General features: G+C 54.3%; 1 protein-coding gene across 6 annotated transcripts in view; it reads right to left on the minus strand.

Annotated features, from left to right (window-relative positions):
• GALNT14 (polypeptide N-acetylgalactosaminyltransferase 14) overlaps window positions 1–19,504 on the minus strand; it is a 214,385-nt gene that overhangs the window by 8,841 nt on the left and 186,040 nt on the right. For 4 of the 6 annotated variants that reach the window (XM_040496432.1, XM_040496430.1, XM_040496434.1 and 1 more), the window contains exons 9-13: window positions 18,692–18,795; window positions 10,294–10,420; window positions 8,068–8,160; window positions 3,697–3,780; window positions 3,076–3,220 (exon numbers count right to left, since the gene is read on the minus strand). In XM_040496432.1, the coding sequence (XP_040352366.1) occupies window positions 3,076–3,220; window positions 3,697–3,780; window positions 8,068–8,160; window positions 10,294–10,420; window positions 18,692–18,795 (553 nt within the window). Of the gene's footprint in view, window positions 1–3,075; window positions 3,221–3,696; window positions 3,781–6,455; window positions 6,673–8,067; window positions 8,161–10,293; window positions 10,421–18,691; window positions 18,796–19,504 lie in introns of those variants that run through there. The other 2 variants (XM_040496435.1, XM_040496436.1) reach the window with 2 other exon arrangements.

A 19,504-nucleotide genomic window follows, 5' to 3' on the forward strand; every position in this document is an offset into this window, starting at 1 on the left:
AGTCCAGGGAACGTGGGCCTCCATTCATGCACTTCCCCAGTTCCCATCAATGTCGGGGAGGTGCCGATTGTCTGGTCCAGCACACCCCCCCCCCCAGTCCCCGACATGGGGTGTGACCCTTGGTTCCAGTGGGAAGTGACCAGCTCTGTGCTGTCAGAGTGGAGCTGATCTACAGTTTTCTATATTTGTGAGGGATCTCAGGGACAGACATCTCGCACGAATGAACTTGAATAAAAGGGTTCCAGAACCATCTATGACTCCGACAGCAGCAGCGATAGCAGAGCTATGGCATGGTGGCTAGATTTTCCAAACCCCGCCATCACCACTTCCTAGCCTATGACTTTGGATAATCTCTCCAGGCCCTGGTTTCATCTGCAAAATTAGGATAATAGTGATACCTCCTTAACAGGGCTCTTGTATCCCTTCCTTGCTATGGCTTCTCACAGGCACAGAAGGCGGCAGCTGCAGAAAGGGCTGAATTGAGTCATGAGAAAGGGCCTGCGGGGCACATGGGACCCCCCTCTGGACAGGCCAAGAGGCAGCACAAGAAGAGAAATAAAATGTAGGAGGGGAGAAGAGGCGACTCAGGGTCAGAGGAGACAAGCTTGGGATGTCATAGCACATTAGCAGAAAGGGCTGGTGGGCAGAAAGGCAGGACTATCTCTCCTACGTAAGGAAGAGAAAGGTAACCCAAGTCAGTCCTGCAAGCATGTAGCTCCACATGTGTGCACGCATACACACAAAACTGGGGATTATTCTAGCTGAATGAGTTATGCGGATTTCTATCAGTCCAAAGTGGGTTTACACCTTCACAACACTTGGACGTGCAGCCCAGTCCTGCTGTTGGCCGTGGGCCCCCTCTCAAAGGGGGCTGTGTCTGATGCAACCTGGCCCCACTCTGCATCCAGCATGCAGCCTGACACCTGTGGGCACACTGTGGGCACTCAGTGTTGTCCGTGGAAGCAGACTGAATGTCTATCTTAGAGTCTTCTTCCATTTTCCTGAATTCACACTGCTGCTACACAAACTGTTCTCTCCGAAGTGGGGAGGAGTGATAGCTTGGCACTCTCTTCTAGAAAGAGTTCTTGGCTCACTCCAAGCCTGTTACTATGATCGCTCTTAGTTTCCCACAGATCACTGCTTTTCCTCCCCTTCTTGTGCCAATGGAAGGTCAGCTGGAATAGGTACTATTACCCTCCAGTGAAATCTTTCACTGGGGCTGGGCTAGTGGGGAACCCCTCCCCGAGACTGCAGAGAACCTGTGGCTCCCCTCCTCCCATGTCCTTATGGAGCCGAAGACATGAAAAGCCACTGCTTTGTTGAAGACAGATCAAGCCAACTCCTGTCCCTGGAAAAGGCGGATGGCAACATTCAGGCTGTTGGGAACCCCGCGGACAGGGCCTGCACACAGAGTCAGAAGAGAGGCAGGTGCCTCACCTATTTGCAACAGTTTACAAAACAGTCACTTAAGCAAATGGTGTCATTCCCAGCCAGGCTGCCATACCTAAGGCAAAACCAATACCCCTGCTTCCTTTCTCCTTTCCTGTCTAACTCAGGCAGCCCTTCCCATGTCCTGCTGGAGCAGAGAAACGGGTCTTGGAAAAGTCATTGCAAGCTGGAGGCCAGTGGTGAGATGCCTCAAACATAGGCATAGACTTTTGTGGCAGACGGTGTGGGGAGCCACTGAAGGCTGTAATGAGATGGGGAACAGAGGTGTGATGGTGACACGTCTGCTGGGGGATGAGGGGCAGAGACCGGAGACTGTGGGCGAAACCAAACACAATGGTTCCCAACCCAGGTGGTTTTATGCCCCAGGGGGGTTTGGTGTAGCTTGGAGAAAGTTCGATTGTCACGACTGGTGTGCGGGACATCTGGTGGGCAGAGGCTGCTGCTAGGCAGGCTGCAGAGCACAGGACAGCCTCCACTGGAAAGAACCATCCAGCCCCAAATGTCAACGGTGCTGAGGCTGAGGAAGGCTGAAGGAGTGAATGCAGGACGAAGAAGAAGAGCTAGGTATTCGAGGAGAGACGGGAAGGGATCTGCAGGAATGGGGACGCGGGGAAAAGAGGAGCCAGGACAGATGGACAGGACTGGAGCCTGGAAGAGGGTAGTCACACAGAGAAGGTGTGGGACGGGGGTGTGGCCGTGGTGCCCGGCAGCCGCTCGTAGCCAGCTGTTGACTGGAATCACGGACACTGTCATCCAGCCACAGCCCAGGCCTTCACACATGCTTCCTGGGCTGCCCCTTCTCCCTGTCCTGACACGGCCTATTCCTACTCCTCTCTCAGGATGCAGCGCATTTTCAAGTCCTCTGGGAAGACGTCCCTGATCCTTATGCATATGGCAGATACCACCCTTGGTGACTGAGCTCCATCCAGGACAGGGTTTACAACAGAAGGGCTGCTTACTTGCCGCTTCCTGCATTAGATCCCTTGGGGGGGTGTGTGGCCATAGAGACCAGCAACCTAGTCACTCCTCACCTTGAGAAGAGCGGATTGCTGGGTGAATAAATGAGTGAAATGCCCAGAGGGATGAAAACTAGAATTTGTGAATCAATGGATGTCAAAGCTGGAAGCTTGCATAGAATCTCTAAGAAACCATTTACAGAGCAAAGGACAGTGACCTGAGAACCTGGGTGAATACTCACCATTAGCATATGAAAGCGGAGGACAGGAGCCGGCAAAGGAAAGAGGGAGAAAGAATCTGGATCCTGCAGCTCTGTGGGAGCCAGGAGGAAGCTATGTGGCTAAAGCTGGATGTGCTTTACTGAATCCACCTGACCCAGCCCAGATTTACTGCCAGCAGGTAGGACACCAGTGACGTACGTACTCATTAAATCCTGCTAATTTAATGGCAATTTCCTATAGGCACGACGTTGCCCAGTAAGAGGTCTTTCAGAGAAACTCTACACATTTGGAAAACTAGTGGAGTGAATTCAGTCCTAGAGTGAGGAGGAATCATACTTCTCCTCTGTTGCTAAGCTCTGGGTATAACTGGACCCCTGGTGCCACAGAAAAGCAGATGATGGAGGCTAAGTCCCTGTACATGTTCTCATATCCCCAGCCTGTTGCTCACCTGGGATTTTGCATCCTCGCCTTTGATCTTGACACAGGGGCTTAGCCTGAGGTTGTAGATCTCGGTGTTTCTCTGCCTTTGAGACTCTAGGCACTTCTGCCTCTGTCGGATAGTGCCCTTCTGGATGGAGGAATCGTTGGGGACTCTGGAGGAAAGTCACAGGAATGAGGAGAACCAGCCGCTCTTTGGCTTAGTAACACTAGCAGCTGGAGAGGTCAAGGCAGGGTTTTGAGGATGACAGGGGCGTTTCATCCTGGGTGGTATTACCATGACCTGTGCTGGGGTGGGGGCTGCCACTAGGAACAATCCAGCAAGGAGAGACCCAGGAGCCACAAGGGTAAGGAGCCTGACATAGGACAGCGTCAACGAGCTCACGCCCTCTGATCAACTGGGGCTCAAATGCCAGCAGTTGCGAGAGACTGCTGCTAGCTAACCTCAATCCCTCATGCTACTGATTAACTTAATTCCTCTCCTGGTTTCAGGAAGGAAGGGGAGCTGACTGGTCTTCTCAGAGCTCCACGCACTTCAAAGTCCTGATCCAGTTGGCCACGGGATGTCCCTTCTCTGGACCAAGTCAGCTGAGGGCCTTGCCCTGCAGCCAGCAAGTGGTAGGGCGGATACCTGAGCTCTGGATAGACATTCTCCAGGTACCACTTGAAGCTCTGGCAGTGCAGATTCTTCCTCAGCTCCAATCTGCTCTCGACGCTGGGGGTGATGGGGGCAGGGGTAGACATAAAGACAAAACACAGCTGTGTCACAGACAGGTACCGAGGCCGAGGCACAAAACACAAGCTGTTGCCCATGCTGCACCCACCTCTCTCCGGAGGGTACTGGAGAAATTACCCGAGACAGATTTCGAGAGCTCCAGACACAGCTATGGAAACACTTAGCAATATCTCACAATGGCGTGGTAATGACACGCACGGAGGGTTTGTGCTTTTACTTGGAAATGGGATCTGGGGGTGTTTTTTACTTTTCATTAAAAACAAGGCTACAAGGACATTCAGGGTGTTGTTGCTAATTTACTGCTAGGCCTCTGAGTCTACTTATCCACAAATCCCTCTTTGGATTCTGTAGTCAAAATATCATTCCTGACCACCTCTCCCTCAAAGAATCATCTTCTTTGGCTGGTTCTGGTGCCTGGTCATGTCTTTATGCATCAGACATTTATTGAGCGCCTACTGTGTGCCAGGCGTTGTGCCCCATGTGGGAAATGATGGATGGCGAGCTTTTGAGCAATTGACAAAGGTAATGAAACAAGCAACCACAACCCTGTGGGGACATGGGGCGGGCATGTGGGGACTGTGGGGGCCCCTCAGAGGCGCACCCTTGCTTGTTGGGTCCGCGCTCGCCCAGGCGGTAATGGTGAAGCTGGTATCTGGAAGGAAAAGTGGATGCTATCGAGACAAACCAGAAAGTGGGTGAGGCAGGGGCCCCAGGTAGAGGCAGGGGAACAGCAAAGGGAGATTGGTCTGGTGGCAGGGGCAGCGTGCGCATGAATGTATGCACGTGGGGGTGGCGGATTGGAAGTAGACGGGATAAGAGATGATGAAACGGATGGTAAAGGGTCTGGGGGCCACTGGGGAGGAGTCTGGACTTTGAGGCAATGGGAGGCAACCGATGGGCTCTTAGCAGAGCATGACGCGGCAACATCTGCACTTTCAGGGCATCTTACTGGTGGCGAACTGGTCTGACGGGGCAAAGCTGGAGACGGGGCGGGCAGGGGGAGGCGGCCGCAGAAGCCCAGGAGCTGCTCACGCTCTCAGGTAGGAAACAGGAGTGGAACGGAGAGAAGGGACAGGTCCAAGCCCCTCCATTTCTCCCCAGCTGCACTGCCATCACCCTCCTGGGTTCCATGGACACTTTGTTCTTCCTGGGTGACCACAGAGGACCGACCTTGACTGGGCCAGCCTCCCCTCCTTCCAGCCCTGACTAGACCAGGTGCTTTCACAGCCAGGACGTGTACTTAGCACTGAGCATATTTCCTCACCAGACCCAAAGTAGGGTGAGCAGAGGAATGACGTCACTTTTTTTTTTAAAGCTGAATGTTGAGTGTTCAAGCAAAGACCCAGGCGCTCAGTGTGTGAAGGGCGCAGGATCACCGGGACTTGGTGATTGCAGGACATGGGAAGAGACGGGGAGGGAAGGGTCAAGGCTGACACCCAGATTTCTGACTTGGGCAGCAGGACACAAGGAGGAGTGTTCATGCAGATGGGGGATGCGGGATGAGGAACAAGCTTTAGAGTGAAGTAGACGAGTTCTCTTCAGGATTTGAGTTAGAGGAGCCTGGGAGGCGTCCAGGTGGAGATGTCCAGTTTGTACTTGGAGAAGGCGCAGTACGAAGACAGAGAGGACAGACCCTCATGGAAGACCACATACAAAGTGGAAAAGAGGAAACTGAGGCTGCAGATGGGACCAAGAAGGGGGAGTGGGGGCAGCAGCACGAGACTGCAGGTGCAGAAACCGTGGCCGGAGATACGCCGGAGGGGCTGGGAGGGAGAAGACCGATGGGGTAACACAGAGGATGTACAGGGCCCAAGGGGGTCAGGGTGAGCCAGGTGGGGGCTCTCAGGAACAGGAGGTGGGGGTGGGGCTCAGATCACACTCAGGAGAGGAACAGGGAACAGCCACCCACAACACTCACAGGCAGGAGCTCATGACGCGTGGCCCTGAAGGAGCAGACAGGGCTGTAAGGGCATGAGTGATGCTGGATTGAGGAGAAGTTTTTGTAGGTTTTCCCCTGCCTCCTTCTCTTCCTTTTTAAATGGTTTAAGTTTTAAGCTTTACGACACTGTCTCAGTTTATTTTTTTTTTTAATTTTTTTTTTCAACGTTTTTATTTATTTTTGGGACAGAGAGAGACAGAGCATGAACGGGGGAGGGGCAGAGAGAGAGGGAGACACAGAATCAGAAACAGGCTCCAGGCTCTGAGCCATCAGCCCAGAGCCCGATGCGGGGCTCGAACTCATGGACCGCGAGATCGTGACCTGGCTGAAGTCGGACGCTTAACCGACTGCGCCACCCAGGCGCCCCAACACTGTCTCAGTTTAAATGCAGATGGGAACCATGCGGTAGGGAGGAAAGATCAGGGCTGAGGAAGAGTGGAGACCCGCAGAGGACAAAGTCCCCCAGAACAGTGGTTCCCACGCTGTCTGCACATTAGAGTCATGGAGGTGGGGGTGGGGTGGCTGCCTCTTAAAAATTCTACAGCCCAGGCCATACCTCAGAGTAGGTCAACTCTCTGGGAGTGGCAGCAGTCATTTTTGAAGCTCCCCGGGTGACTGCAACATGCAAGCTAGGTTAGGAAGCATTGCCCTAGAACTTGGCTCCTCGAGGAGAGGTCCTCAGACCGGCAACACGGCACCACCCAGGCGGGAGCTTTTTAGATATGCAACCTCATTTTAACAAGATCTCCAGGAGACGTGTGTACACATTAAAGTTTGAGAAGTCTTGAGCCAGGAGGCAGGAGAGAATGAATCCAGGTGGAGGGAGCTGGATAAATGTTGACTTATGAATGAATGCAGATGAAAGGTGGATCCCGAGTACAGGTGGAGGGCTGGCTAACACGGCAGGAGGCACACCTGTCTTTCGAGATGAACTAGAGAAGAATGGGGCAGATACAGCAAAGTTCACAGGTCATTTGTCTTGGGAAGTTGAGGCCATCTATTTCATCTATAAAACAGAAGGTGTCATCTGTTGTGAGTGACGGGTGAACTCAGGGGCTGGGGAGACAGGAGAGGTTTAAATGGAGATTGGGGAGAATGGTACCCAGGAAAGGCGGCAGGACTGACGGGTCTGCCAAGGGCCTCCCTGAGTCTGATGGCCACGGTGTGTTAGCAGCACCGGCTGATACCTTCCAGAACCTTCAGCAGCCTGTGCGCAGGGGAGGGAAAGGCACAAAGTCGGGTTCATCCAGGGTTGAGAAAACTTTGCCTGGGGTGTTGATAGATGCACAATAGGGCAAAAGATCTGAGGACAATGTCTTTTTAACCTTCTCTTTAAGCAAGAGAGTGAACCCAAGCTGGGGAGGGCAGGAGGTAAGGAAGGGGGAGGTGCATGGCCACAGACAGTGGACCAGAAGTTTGAGGACTCAGGACAAATGTCCTGTGAGGTCCTGTGCAATTGCCCTGGAGGGACAGCATGGGTTTATAACCTCAGAGACTGGCTGGGTCCGATGTAATCCTCCTGAGGGGTGCAGGCAGCAAAACCCACCGGCTCACCAGCCTTAGTCTGACTGAGGGACAGCAGTGTGACAAAAAACAAAACAAAACAAAACAAAACACTGGCTGCTCCTCAAAACAGTCAAATGACAAACATAAACAAACATAAACATCCCATTTTCTTTTATCAGCTCTGGGCTGGAGAATTGCACCCTATAGTTTTGGGATCAGACAGGTGTGGTTTGAGCCTCATCCCCCAGGTGATTTGATTAGGGCAAGTCGCTTAACCTGCAGAAGCCTCGTTGCCCTGTCCCGTAAAATAGAGGCAATTAAATCCATTACTCAGAGTTTGGGGAGTGCTAACAGGATAGCCTTTAGGGCATCTGGCACAGAATTCCTTTCCTGTCCTTGTCCACTCCCAGGAAGCTAGAGCAGGGTGCTAGGGGACACCTGTCTGATACTGCTCCTCTGAGAAGAAGGGCAGTTTGCATGTGGGTGACTCAGAATTCGGAGGAGGAGCTCTGACCTCTAGGGACTAAGGCCGTTGTGTCCCGCATCCTACTTCTCTGTAAAAAGCTATAAATATCGCCCCATTGTGCGAAACACAGCTCACTCACTGGGGCGGTGGTCCAGGTTGTCAGTCATTCCGTAAGAGCTACCGAGAGCCCTGCACACCCAGGACAGAGCAGGAGCAAGAAGGGACACAAAGGAGAGCAGCCACAGCCCGGGTCCTGGAGTGGCTCAAAGGCTGGGTGACCAGCTAAGTGGACAGGCTGTCAGGAGCTGGGGATCGTCTCAATCCTCTGCACGAATCAGCCTGAAAGGACACTTACTTTCCAAAGGGCCTCTCCAGGGCGAATGGCCGGGCAGCATAATAGTACTGCTTGTATTCATCCATCCACACTTCAGCTGTCCTCTTGGTGTTCCTGGGGAGGTTGGGGTGGGGGTCACATATCAGTTAAAATGCACATGCAAACAACATTACCCAGCTGGGGGCCCCAAGACCCAGGAATAGCATTCTTCCCTGGGTGCTGAGTCCAGCCAAGTCCCACCTGCTCTCCAAAGGGGCCTTTCCCCCAAGACCCAGGACATTAGTAGGAAGGAGAAACTCCTCCCCAAAAGGTACACACCAGAAAAATTATGCCAGAAATAGAACTTATGTGGCTCAAAAATGAATGAATGAATGAATGAATGAATGAATGAATGAAGAGAAAAGAACCAGGAGAACCCACACATGCCAGTGACCAAGAGCAGAGAGGCAGGGCCTCCAGCTACCCTCAAGACCCCTGATCAAGGAGCTCCCCCTTTCTGCAGGGAAAGTGGTAGGGTCCCAGCTTTCGGCGGGAAAGCCAATCGCACATGGCTTCCTGGAGCCCGTGTGCTCAGTGTGGCGCAGGCATAAACAATCAAGGAATCAAGCCGTCTGTCAGACATTTGGCCAGCACACTAGTCTTTTCCAAGAGTTTGCTCTGAGTCTGACCTCACAGGGCACAGAAAAAGCGAGAGAAACTGACACGGAGAATGTCACCATTCAGCAGACAGGGAGGCAGAGGTACGAGGAAGAGCCCGCAGAGCAAGACGGAGGTCATCAGAAAACAGTCAAGATGCCAGGTGCAGCGGAGAAGCAACTCCCGCCAAGGTCCACGGAAGTGAACTTGGGGTCTCACTACACGGGGATGCTCCTGAAGACTTCTGGTTCTGTCTGGAGCAGAGGCATTCCATATAGGGGTATGTTACACTCTTCCAAGTTGGTGGACCCAGAATGAGTCACGCACCCGCAGTCCATTCTTGGTGCAGTCAAGTTACCAGCGCTTTGCTGGCACGTTCCCCTGGGCCGCTCATCAGCCAACTGCACGCCGCTTAGGAAACACCTGTGCCACTTTTCTCTAACCACTGACTGACCCACTGGCCAGGGCTCAGACTCAAAGACAGTGCCTGTTCTGAAGCCTAGGGCTGCCCCCCCATTCCTAGGCTGGCCCCCTTCCACATCATAGCCCCCTGGCTTTCCTACACCAGGTGTCCCCCACTCACCTTTTCCTCCTGAAAACCCGAGGGCCCAAGGCAGCTCTCCCTTTGGTGCCCGCTGGGTTTCTCACCGCCCCACCCCTGTCCACCAAGTTCCTGCAAAAGGCGTTAACTCTTCCCCTGCTCAACCCCATGACGGTCCTGAGACCATCATGTCAGGACATGACCTGTACCTGCTCATACGTGTGAAAACTGAGGAAGGAAAAACACCGATGAGGATAAACGACGCCCCAGATGAAGAAAAGCACCAAGAGGCACTTAGCTTCCCCCTCTCCCAAATGGACTAAATGACAGAAAAGGACAAAGGAGAATAAATGGAGAAGTGAGGCTGTCAGATGACAAGGCACGAGAATAAGGGAAAAAGTGGGAAGACGGAGGAAAGATAAACACGGGGAGAGGGGTACACAGGAATTATTTCTAGAAGGAATCACAGGAGAAGTGTGTACAAAGGGACAGGGCAGGAATAGGTAAGTGCAGCACCGGGTCACTGAGGCCCCTGGATCTTCATCCTGCCCTACCCTTCCCGCTGCAGGCAGTGCAAACACCCTCTGCAAGAAGCCCAGGGTCGCAGGGCTTCCCCAGCCTGGACCCTGTCTGGGTGCCGGCAGGGCCCTGGGGCAGGCACGTGAACTGTAGCCACTTGTGCGTCCCCAGTCTCAAATCCTTCCAAGGACCTTTCCCCTGGTGACCCAGCCTGAAAGTGGGAGCAGTGGATCTTCCAGAACTCAGAGGCAAAATGGCATCCTCTTCCCCCAGCCCAAATGCCCCCAAATACCTGGAGCCCAGGGACATGTGGGCCTTGTTGAGCCCTGGGCAGTCAGCGGTGGGGAACAGCCCCAGGCCTAGTCCTCAAGCTGGGTGGGCAAGCCCGACCTTCCCTGCTTAGGCAGAATCCCAGGGAGAATGATGTGTGGCTCCAGAGCATCCAGAACACTCGGGAAACTTACCAGAGAACATGGGACAGCCACAACCCATCACTGGGAAAGCCCTCGGCTTTCTGTTGCCCCCTTGAAGCCCCTGGGATGTGCACTTACTTTATATATGTGTTGGCATTTCCATCTGGGAAAACATACGGGTGCTTCTTCCGGAAGACGTGGCCCACCCGGCTGCAGGGGACGATCTCGAGGCTGCCCCCGCACATCCACACTCTGAAGGAGATTTCTGTAAGACAGCCGTGCCCCCTCATCACTGCGTTGTGTCCTCAGGAGGGGAGGGGACCCAGGATGACAGTCCTGAGGACTAAGGACATGGTCAGGCCCCACTGCATCTAGCCTAGGGCTTGGGGGTGAGGAGGTGGCTTCGTAGTCAGACTGTGTGCTCTGCTGGCTGGGCAACCTCAGTTTCCCCATCTGCAAATGGGGACGACAATAACTCATAGCCGGGAGGATGACCGGAGTGAATGTGGAAATAGTGGCTGGCTTGGAGAGGCACACGTTTAATTAGCCCCTGTTCCCTCCCCTCATGGAGGACCACAGAGGGCTGGAATCAGGACCGAGGAGAAGGAATCTCCAGTCAAGAATGTAGGAGAATTTCCCGACAGTCAAGGCCCAGATAGGAACTGCTGTAATGGAAGTAGTGAGTTCCACACTCTCACAGGCTAGCAAAATACAGGGGCAGGATTCCCAGGAAACCCCTGGACGAGGTGTCGGTCACCTCCCAATGGCCCGACTGCAATTCTATCATTCTGTAAGGGCGCCTGAATCGTAGCTCGGGAGGAGGAAGTCTGGCCAGTAGCTGAGAGCAGCTGTAGAGAATGCTGGAAGCCTCTACACTTGCTGGGGTTGATCCCTAGGGCGGGGATTTTGCACACATACCCATTTCTTGCTGGTTGGCTGCCGGCTCTGAAGCTGAGGGTAGAGCAGAGTCTGCAGAGGTGGCTGGGAAGAGGCCGGGGTGTGCATTTCTCCCCTGGGGCTGTGTCCTAGCCTGGTGCTCCCGCCCCAGAAGGAAGCAGGGGAACACCAAGGTGGGGGAGGGGAGTATCTCATCACCGCTAGTGTTTAGAATTGCTGAACGACCGTCAGGCAGTTTTGTGATTGCTTTTACCTTCTCTACGGACAGTGCACCTCCTTATTGCCTACACCCAGGGCAGGCTCCCCCGTGCACCCCACTGGCCAGGCCACTGGTGGGAAGTGCCAGCTTCCCATCTGGGAATTGCCGCCTGCTCCATGCTTCTGCAGTCAAGCTCAAGTGGGAGGAGGGCAGGCTGAATCGTATTCATGCCCAGGCCCATGGGGGGCTGCTCTTGGGGGCGGGGCACGTGGAAGCAGACTGCGGTCCAGGAGCAGGGAATGAGGCTGTGAGTATTCTAGTGCCTTCCCACCACATACGTGCCCCACACCCTCCAGTACTTTGGGCCCTATCTCCCTGGGTTCCTTCACCCTGGGTCCTCTCTTTCTTATCTGCTGCCCCTCCACTTCCTGCTCTCTGTCTCCTCCCATTCCGGCTTTCCAAGCAGGCGCCTGGACACGATTTCTCCATTGTGATCCTCACCTGCTCGGTCACTCACCTGTCCTCAGCCACCCTTTACCTGTCCCTACTGCCTCCTGCCCTGTGCCCTTGAAGTGCAGGCAAGGCTCCCTAGATACCAAGCCCACTGCCACCACCTTCCCCACACCGGCCCCTCTGCGTGCCCAGGTTCTGGTCCCAGTGCGCTACAGCTCATTCTCAGGAAGCTTGGGGACAGGGTGGGGGAGAATGCGCGCACTCAGATGAAGAAAGGGCTTCTCAAGATGACTTCCAAATGGTGGCAAGAACATGGAGTGAGGGAGGAAGATAAGAAAAGCTCGGCTTTGGGTTTGGCAGCCCCGAGGCCACGGCAGTCCCCCAGCCGTGTCCCTGGGGGATCCCGCTTCATTCAGCTCACCGAGGCTGGGTTTCTTCACATGCCAAACCAAGATCACAGAAGTACTCCACAGGATTGCCGTCCACATCAAACGAAACAGCGGTTTTGAGAATACAGCGAAACGTCTTTAGTAAGATAGGAAGATCAGCCATGGCTGTGATCAGATGCCCCTGAAGCCAGTCTCTGAAACACGGACCCCATTAGCACTGCCCTCCCGTACCCGCTTCCAGCTTCCTTCTTCTGCCACAGCAGCCACTTAAAATTTGTGGAACTAACACTTTGGGGTTTTGACTTTCCATCAAGGTCCTCGATACGCAGCAATCTGACGTTTGGCTGGAACACAGTGGGGTCACGTGCCCCAGCCTGGTGTTTGTGGGATGGGGGGACACGAGCAATGAGTGAGCTCAGCTGACTGCCAACACCCGCCTCCCCACCCTGCAGCGAGCGCACCGAAGGGCTGCAGGGGCCGGGCCCTGGAACCGTTAGCACACATGTGACTCTGGCCTCAGGACGTCTTCCTTAACAGTATGCTCCAAAAGTCTACCGTGCTCCCCTCATTTCCTCTCCAGCATCTCAAAATACGGTCTGCTCCAGTTCCCAAAAAGGAAAACCCTCTCATCTTGCAAAACTAGAGACGGAGATCTGGTTTACTAGATATAACCTACAAATTTTGTGCCAGCCCTCCTCCAAAAATACGCATACGTTTTGGCTGTGGTCTCTTCCTTTCCATGTATTCAAATAAGACATATGTCCCTCCTCATTTGCAAAGCGAATCCCTCCAAACTATGCCTCAGTTCCATCCCCCGCGCCCCCCCCCCCCCCCCTGCAACCTGTTTCTGCCTCCGTGCTTCCCGTGCCCCAGGATCTTGCTTCTCTCTCCATCTTTGTCCCCCCCGTCGGCATGCACAGGCCCCCCACCTTGGAAAGCAGTCATCGGACCCTGGTCCTTCTCCACCTTCCTTCTGGTCTTCTGGCATTCTTCCACCCTGAGGCTCTGTCTTTTCCGTGTCTTCCTGACACTGCTTCCTCAGCTGGCCCCATGGTTCACGTGATGCTGAGGACTCCCCTCCATCCCGCCAGCCCTAGCTTGCTCCCGGCTCCTGTGCCAACTTCCAAGGCTGTCTGACCCTCTGCCAGGGAGTGCTGGACACCAGCAGATGTGTTTCATCTCCTACCCGGTCCTCGCCTTCCACAGCCTGCCACAGCCTGTCCCCTCTCCTCCACCTGTTAAACCATCCCTCCTCCTCCTCCTCCTCCTCCTTTTCCTGTGGCTGCTGCTTTAGCCTAAAATCACCACGCATCTCAATTCTGCAAACGTGAGCCATGGGAGGAAAATGACCTCTTCATCTACCCCTGGGCTGTGCTTTGTTCTGTCCTCCCTCAGGTGGTAGCTTATTAGTCATCCTAACAACCCTGCTCCTGGTCACGGATGTCCTTATTTTATGATGCAGAAGCGGTTCTGACCTGACACCTGCCAGTGGGTTCCTGGGGACTGAAGCACATCTCCCCACTCCTGAACTCCGCTCTCGCCCTGCCTCCACCTGCCCTCAGCACTCAGCAGCAGCCGTCGGCCAACACAGGTGTGGGTGCAAAGACGCTGGCTTCAAGGCTTTTATCGGCCAACAGGAGAGGCTCACCTATGACCAGCCACCACGCTGCATTTCCTCCACTCACTCATCCAATCGTGACAAATGCCCGTCTTTGCACCCCTTTGGTCCGGCTGATGCTGCCCGTAGGTGCCTGAGGCCCGGGATAAGCTAACAGCTTCTCTGCTCTGGAGTCTTGAGTGTTACAACTGGGGTGATGGGAGACACGGGGACTGACCTGCACTGCGGTGCTGCCCCCAGAGTCGGGCAGCCTGGGGGGTGCAGATTGGTGTGATGTTTCACAGGTGTATTGTGTGGGATATTTAGCACCCAGGACATGGAGTAGCCCTGTCCTTGTCTACACCACTGACATCAGGATAACCGTCCACACAGATACGTGCTGACACCTGGGAAAGTCTCGAAACCCAGAGGCCCCACGCAGCAGGGGCTCGAGCGTCAGCAGTGCCGTGGACAGAGGTGTGGGGCAGCGGGCCCTCCAGGCACCGCCTAGACCCTCTACTTTCCACGTCTGCGGCTCCTGCTCCTGCAGAGTCATCACTTTCTTAAGTGGGGAGGCCGAGCGAAGAGATGCTGTAGGGAATCTGTAGGGGGTTCTCGCTGAGTCAGCGCCAGCACCATCTCCACGGTGATGAATGTCACGCAGGCCCTAATATGCTCTGAATTCCAGGCAGGGAGACGTGTCATTATTCCACCCTCATGGGGGGGGGGGGTGGAGAGGGGACGGCGCTAGTATCTTATTTTCTTTAGGCATCAGACTCATGCTTGAGGGAAAGCTGCCCTCCCCACCCTCCATTCTCACCTCTTTTCTTCTGTCTCATCAACCCTCTTACCAGGTCCCCATGGCACCCCTGCCCTCCCCCAGACCCACCTCTGCCTGACAAGCCCATGACTGGCTGGATGAGAAAGGGGACGCTTTCTCCCCAGACAACAAACCACAGCCATCCGAACACCACTGCTCAGCCAGACCCATCAAGGCTCCAATTTCATTTCATAGTCGGGTTTCTAAACACAGGTGGAGGGCGCTTTAGACACGGGCTCCGCCGACTTCAATGATCCTGTTTTACGTGGAGCTGCACATATCGTATACAGACACGCATTGTACACACGGCAGGAGGACCCGTTCTGCCTTTGGCCAAGGGGAACCTACTCAGGACAAGGGGAGTGGAGTGAGCTGTGGTGGGCTACTGTTCTCCACAATCCACGCATACAAATGTGGCCATAGAGACCCAGCTCCTTTTAATGATCTTTAAGTTCTCAGGACCATCTGGGCCTGGAAACTCTGTTATTAGTTTTTAATGAATGCATGGACTTGAGTAGAGATCATCTTCTGGTCTACAAAACCACACCTCATACCATCTGGGGCCATCTCGCTGTATCCAGGCCCCTAACTTCTGAACAGGCACTAGCCACAGGCCCACCATGGTCACCCAGAGCCATAAGCCTGCAAATGCCAAGGTGGCACACTTATCTTTCCATAATCCCTATGAAAACAAGCCATGTGTGTCGTCTCTGCTGGGCCCAGGGTAGACGTGGGGAAGTCCAGGGGCAGTGGGAAAGGATGGTCCTGGGGGGCTTCATCGGGGCATGGAGCTTCGGCCCAACGGCCCAGAGAAGGAACCGAGCTGTGGCCTGCTTTAGTTTAGTTCCCTGTCTGTGGGGAGAGGACTTTTCATCAGACGTGGATGTTCTTCTCAGATGAGGCCATCTCTGTCACCTTGAGCCATCCAGCATGAAGAGGGAGAGGCAGAAAGAGAAGGTTCCAGGGAGAAACTAGTCCAGCAGGTCAGATACATGCTCCTTTAGCAGGTGCTGTCCACCCCCCACCCCTGAGTCTGAAGGGGTAGCAGGGGCATTAGCTTTATCTACTTACAGCCAGCTGCCCTGGGGCAGGGGAGGGTAATCGTCACCTTTGCTGCCATAACCAAGGCCACACAAACCTGGTGTGTGGGTTTGGCTGGGCCCCCTGCTGAGGGCCTCCCAAGGCCCAAATCCAGGTGTGCAAACCACGTTCCATGCTGGGGGCTCTGGAAAAGAATCAACTCGCCAGCTCCCAGTCCCTTGGTTTGGAACACGGGTAGCCAGCACTTTCCAGTGTTCTAGGCCTCTAGGACTAGAGGTTGGAGGCATATTCTCGCCTCGTCCTGGGTTTAGCGGCAGGCAGGTGGCAGGCACAGGTGAATGAACGTAAATACAGAGAGGGCCCAGGCCTTGTAGAGAGGAGAACTGGGTGCGGAGGGGCCCAGAGTGAGTGGGGTGGGCGGGAGAGCGGGCGGGGAAGGTGTACTAGTCCTGGGGGAGGCCGCCCCGGAGCTGTGTTTTGCAGTGGAGTCCACACTCGGTGGAGGAGGGAGGCCAGGTGGTTGCAGAGGGCCGGGCATGTTGGGGCTGTGCCTCCGGACTGATGGCTGGAGAGGTGGGCACACACCAGGAGGGACTCAGCTGAGGGGTGTGGGCCTCGTCCTTAGGACAAGAAGCACCCACAGTGGCCACCACGCCTGGGAAGTGGGAGAGACCTGCATTTCAGTGCTCTCTGGCCCAGTGGGAGGCTGGCTTTGAGGGGAACAGAATAGTCCTGGGGCTGGAGAGAAGGGTGGATGTGAACAATGATGCTTCGGGTGCGGATCCCGGCACTTGGTGAGCTGGGCTGCGGGGAGGCCCCCCTGCCACACCCTGGAGCCAGAATTTCTTCCCTCAGCACCATCCCTGAAGCTTAGAGAGCTCCCTGACCCCACTAAACCCCCGATCATCATCCCCATCCTGATGGGCTCTTCCAAATGCCCACTCGGGTGCCTACCTATGTTTGCATGCAGAGTTGGGGTGCTCCATGTGACATACGCACCGTTGGAGAAGCCCTGCATCTTCTGGCATATAAAATGCTTAAAAAAAAAATTAAAAAAAATCCAGAAATGGCTTTCAAAGTGCTGAGAGCCGGCTATAACATAACGGGATGCTGGGATGGGAGAAAGCGGTGTTTCCTGGGATAGCTGTCTGTAGAGCTTTTTTGTGTTGGATTGTAAAATTAAAAAAAAAAAAAATTTGTGTTGGATCGGAAAATGCCTCTCCCACACCTCCGCAGAAGCCCCTCCCCACTTCCCCAGTGGAATCAGCACTTGTTAATGTCCCACGACCGGAAGCAACTAGCTGAGATTGCCACTTAATGTGGGCAGATGTGTGTCAACATTGCTATAAACAGAAGGTACTGGAAGGTTGGACCGGAATGTGCCATCATTGAAAATAATGTGCTGCCTGAATCCCAAAGCGACTGCCACGTGAAGGAAGGCTCACACTCACTTTGTAGGGTTCAAGGGGGCAGAACGTCCCAACAGACAGAGGCTAGAGGGAGATGGGTTACCACCAAGGAGAATTTTCTAACAGTTTAACACAAAAATTCACAACAAGAGCATGTGCCGAACTGTGAAGCAGTGAACGTGTTGTCATAAACAGCACCTGAGCAGAGACAGGATGTCTGTCAAAAGTGCTACAGAAAGGATTCGTTTGATTGTAGCAGGAAAGGCCGGAGCACATGAGAGGATCATGAGAGACACCCTGAGCGGCACGATGCCCTGGGCTCTGGGCTGCCCAGAAAGACAGAAATCTCGTCCCCATTGGGATCGACAAGAGTCTACCCGGTTCTGAGCTCTTCTGGGCCCGTGCAGGCACAGCTGATCTCAAACCCATATCCGATTTATTTCCCCAGGCTGTTCCAGGGGACGGGTGCCAGGAAGGGGAGGCAGTTTGGTTCGTGGGATTGGGGTTTTCTGCTCGTTTGTTGAGCTTCCAATCTGGTCCCTGATGGCAAGAGATGTATACTTTTGATGGGTTTCTCTACACTGCCCAGTTTGGGAGAACAGATGCTGTGGGTCAGGCCAGCAGCCATAAATTCCTGGAAAATAACTCTTAGTGACTGAGGAAGAAAGCCATAAAACGCTCTGGAGGCAGGGACAGGAAAAAACACTGGCAGAGGACAATGCATGAGATTACTGCTAAATGCCCAGCCAAGCCCCACGGGTCATTCTCAGGCCACGTCACTGCTCCGTGAGCCTGTGCCCAACGCTCCCCGGTGACACTGTGGCCTCTTCCTCTCTTTCTCCAGTGTCTTCCTCAACAAGTAGTCACCAAAGCCACCTTCAAGGTGGCCACTACCATAAGCACTAGAGACAGCTGGGAACAAAACAAATCGAATCCCAGCCCATATTCTGGTCACTTCCTGGATCTTGCCGGCTGGGAGCAGGGAAAGGAAACCAACACAACACCTGCTGGCATTGTGTGCAGATGGCTCTGGGAGTTTTACAGACCTGACTCTGTGGAGTTTCACAATAACCGCAAGGAGCACCCTTTTGTCGCACTTCTACTACATGAGGCAGCTCTGGGCTCACTCAGTGCTACGAGCTACACGAGCGGGTCCCGGATTGCTCTTTCTCCCGTAGCTGCAGAATGCAGGCCCACACCACTGCAGCCAGACACGCTTGCACAGTTTTGCACCCCTTCCACCCACACCCCTTTCTCTCTCACTAAAAGACAAGGGCCAGATGCTCCTGGGCTTCTGTGGCGATGACCCCAGACCCTCTTCATTACCCTGGTGCTGAGTGCTGTGTGCACAGAGCAGCCAACAGATGTTACCCAAGTCACGGGGTCACTGTCAGCCCTCTCCATCCCTGGGCCCCTTCCAAGATCCCCAGTTCAGAGCTCCCGGCTCAAGCCTCCGGCTTGGTATTCCTCCTTAGTCTTCCTGGCTTTTGCATTTCAACTTGCCCCAACAGTCTTCCCCGGGAAGGCTTTCCTGGTGCTCAGCGTCCGTGCGGCCCCACGGAGAAATGCCTTGTTACCTCCACCCTCCCGGCAACCACTCCTCCGGTGCCCCCACTGGCCTTGCCCCCAAGGAGTGACTTACTGGCCCCTCCCAGGCCCTCACCCCAGGTACATGTGGTTCCAGGACACAGAGATGCCACCCGGCCCCAGGACGCAGAGACAGCGACTCACCGAAGTTCTCTCCACCCCAGATGTCCATGTCTGTGTCATATTTCCCCAGGTATTCGAACCAGGATTTGTCCATCACGAAGAGCCCTCCAGCGATGATCGGAGTCCTATTCATTTGGAAGGAAGGGAGGGAGTTACGGGAGAGAGACCGCCGTCACATTCGTCTGCCCTGGCAGTGCAGAGCTCAATACAATTTTCTCCCCATTTCTCTTCCTCTTCACAGGGCCAGTGCATTATTACCTAAAACAAGAACATGCTCTGGAGTTTTTTCTTTTGATTTTAAATCTCCCGGCCTCACAGACAGGCTAATTTACTCATCAGCATGCCTTCCGTTGGGGGAGCTGGGATTTGCTCAGAACACTGCTGCTCTGAGGGCCTGGGGATCCTTCACTGGCCTCTCCCACAGGCCCTGCCCAGCGTGGCTCTCTTGGGGGGTTCCATTACTGGGAGCCTGGGCAGCGGGCCACCGACCAGGCAGGGAAGGAAGACTGAGGCAGCACCTGTTAACAGCACATCCTAGGGCGCCTGGGTGGCTCCGTCAGTTAAGTGTCTGACTCCGGCTCAGGTCACGATCTCCCAGTTTGTGAGTTCGAGCCCCGTGTCGGGCTCTGTGCTGACAGCTCAGAGCCTGGCACCTGCTTTGGATTCTGTGTCTTCCTCCTTTTCTCCACCCCCCCCCCCCCCCACCGCTTGCACTCTGTTTCTCAAAAATAAATAAATTTTTTTTAAAATTTTTTTTTTCAACGTTTATTTATTTTTGGGACAGAGAGAGACAGAGCATGAATGGGGGAGGGGCAGAGAGAGATGGAGACACAG

Source organism: Herpailurus yagouaroundi, unplaced genomic scaffold (assembly GCF_014898765.1).
Source record: "Herpailurus yagouaroundi ecotype Mexico unplaced genomic scaffold, PumYag 188, whole genome shotgun sequence".
Taxonomy (NCBI): Eukaryota; Metazoa; Chordata; class Mammalia; order Carnivora; family Felidae; genus Herpailurus; species Herpailurus yagouaroundi.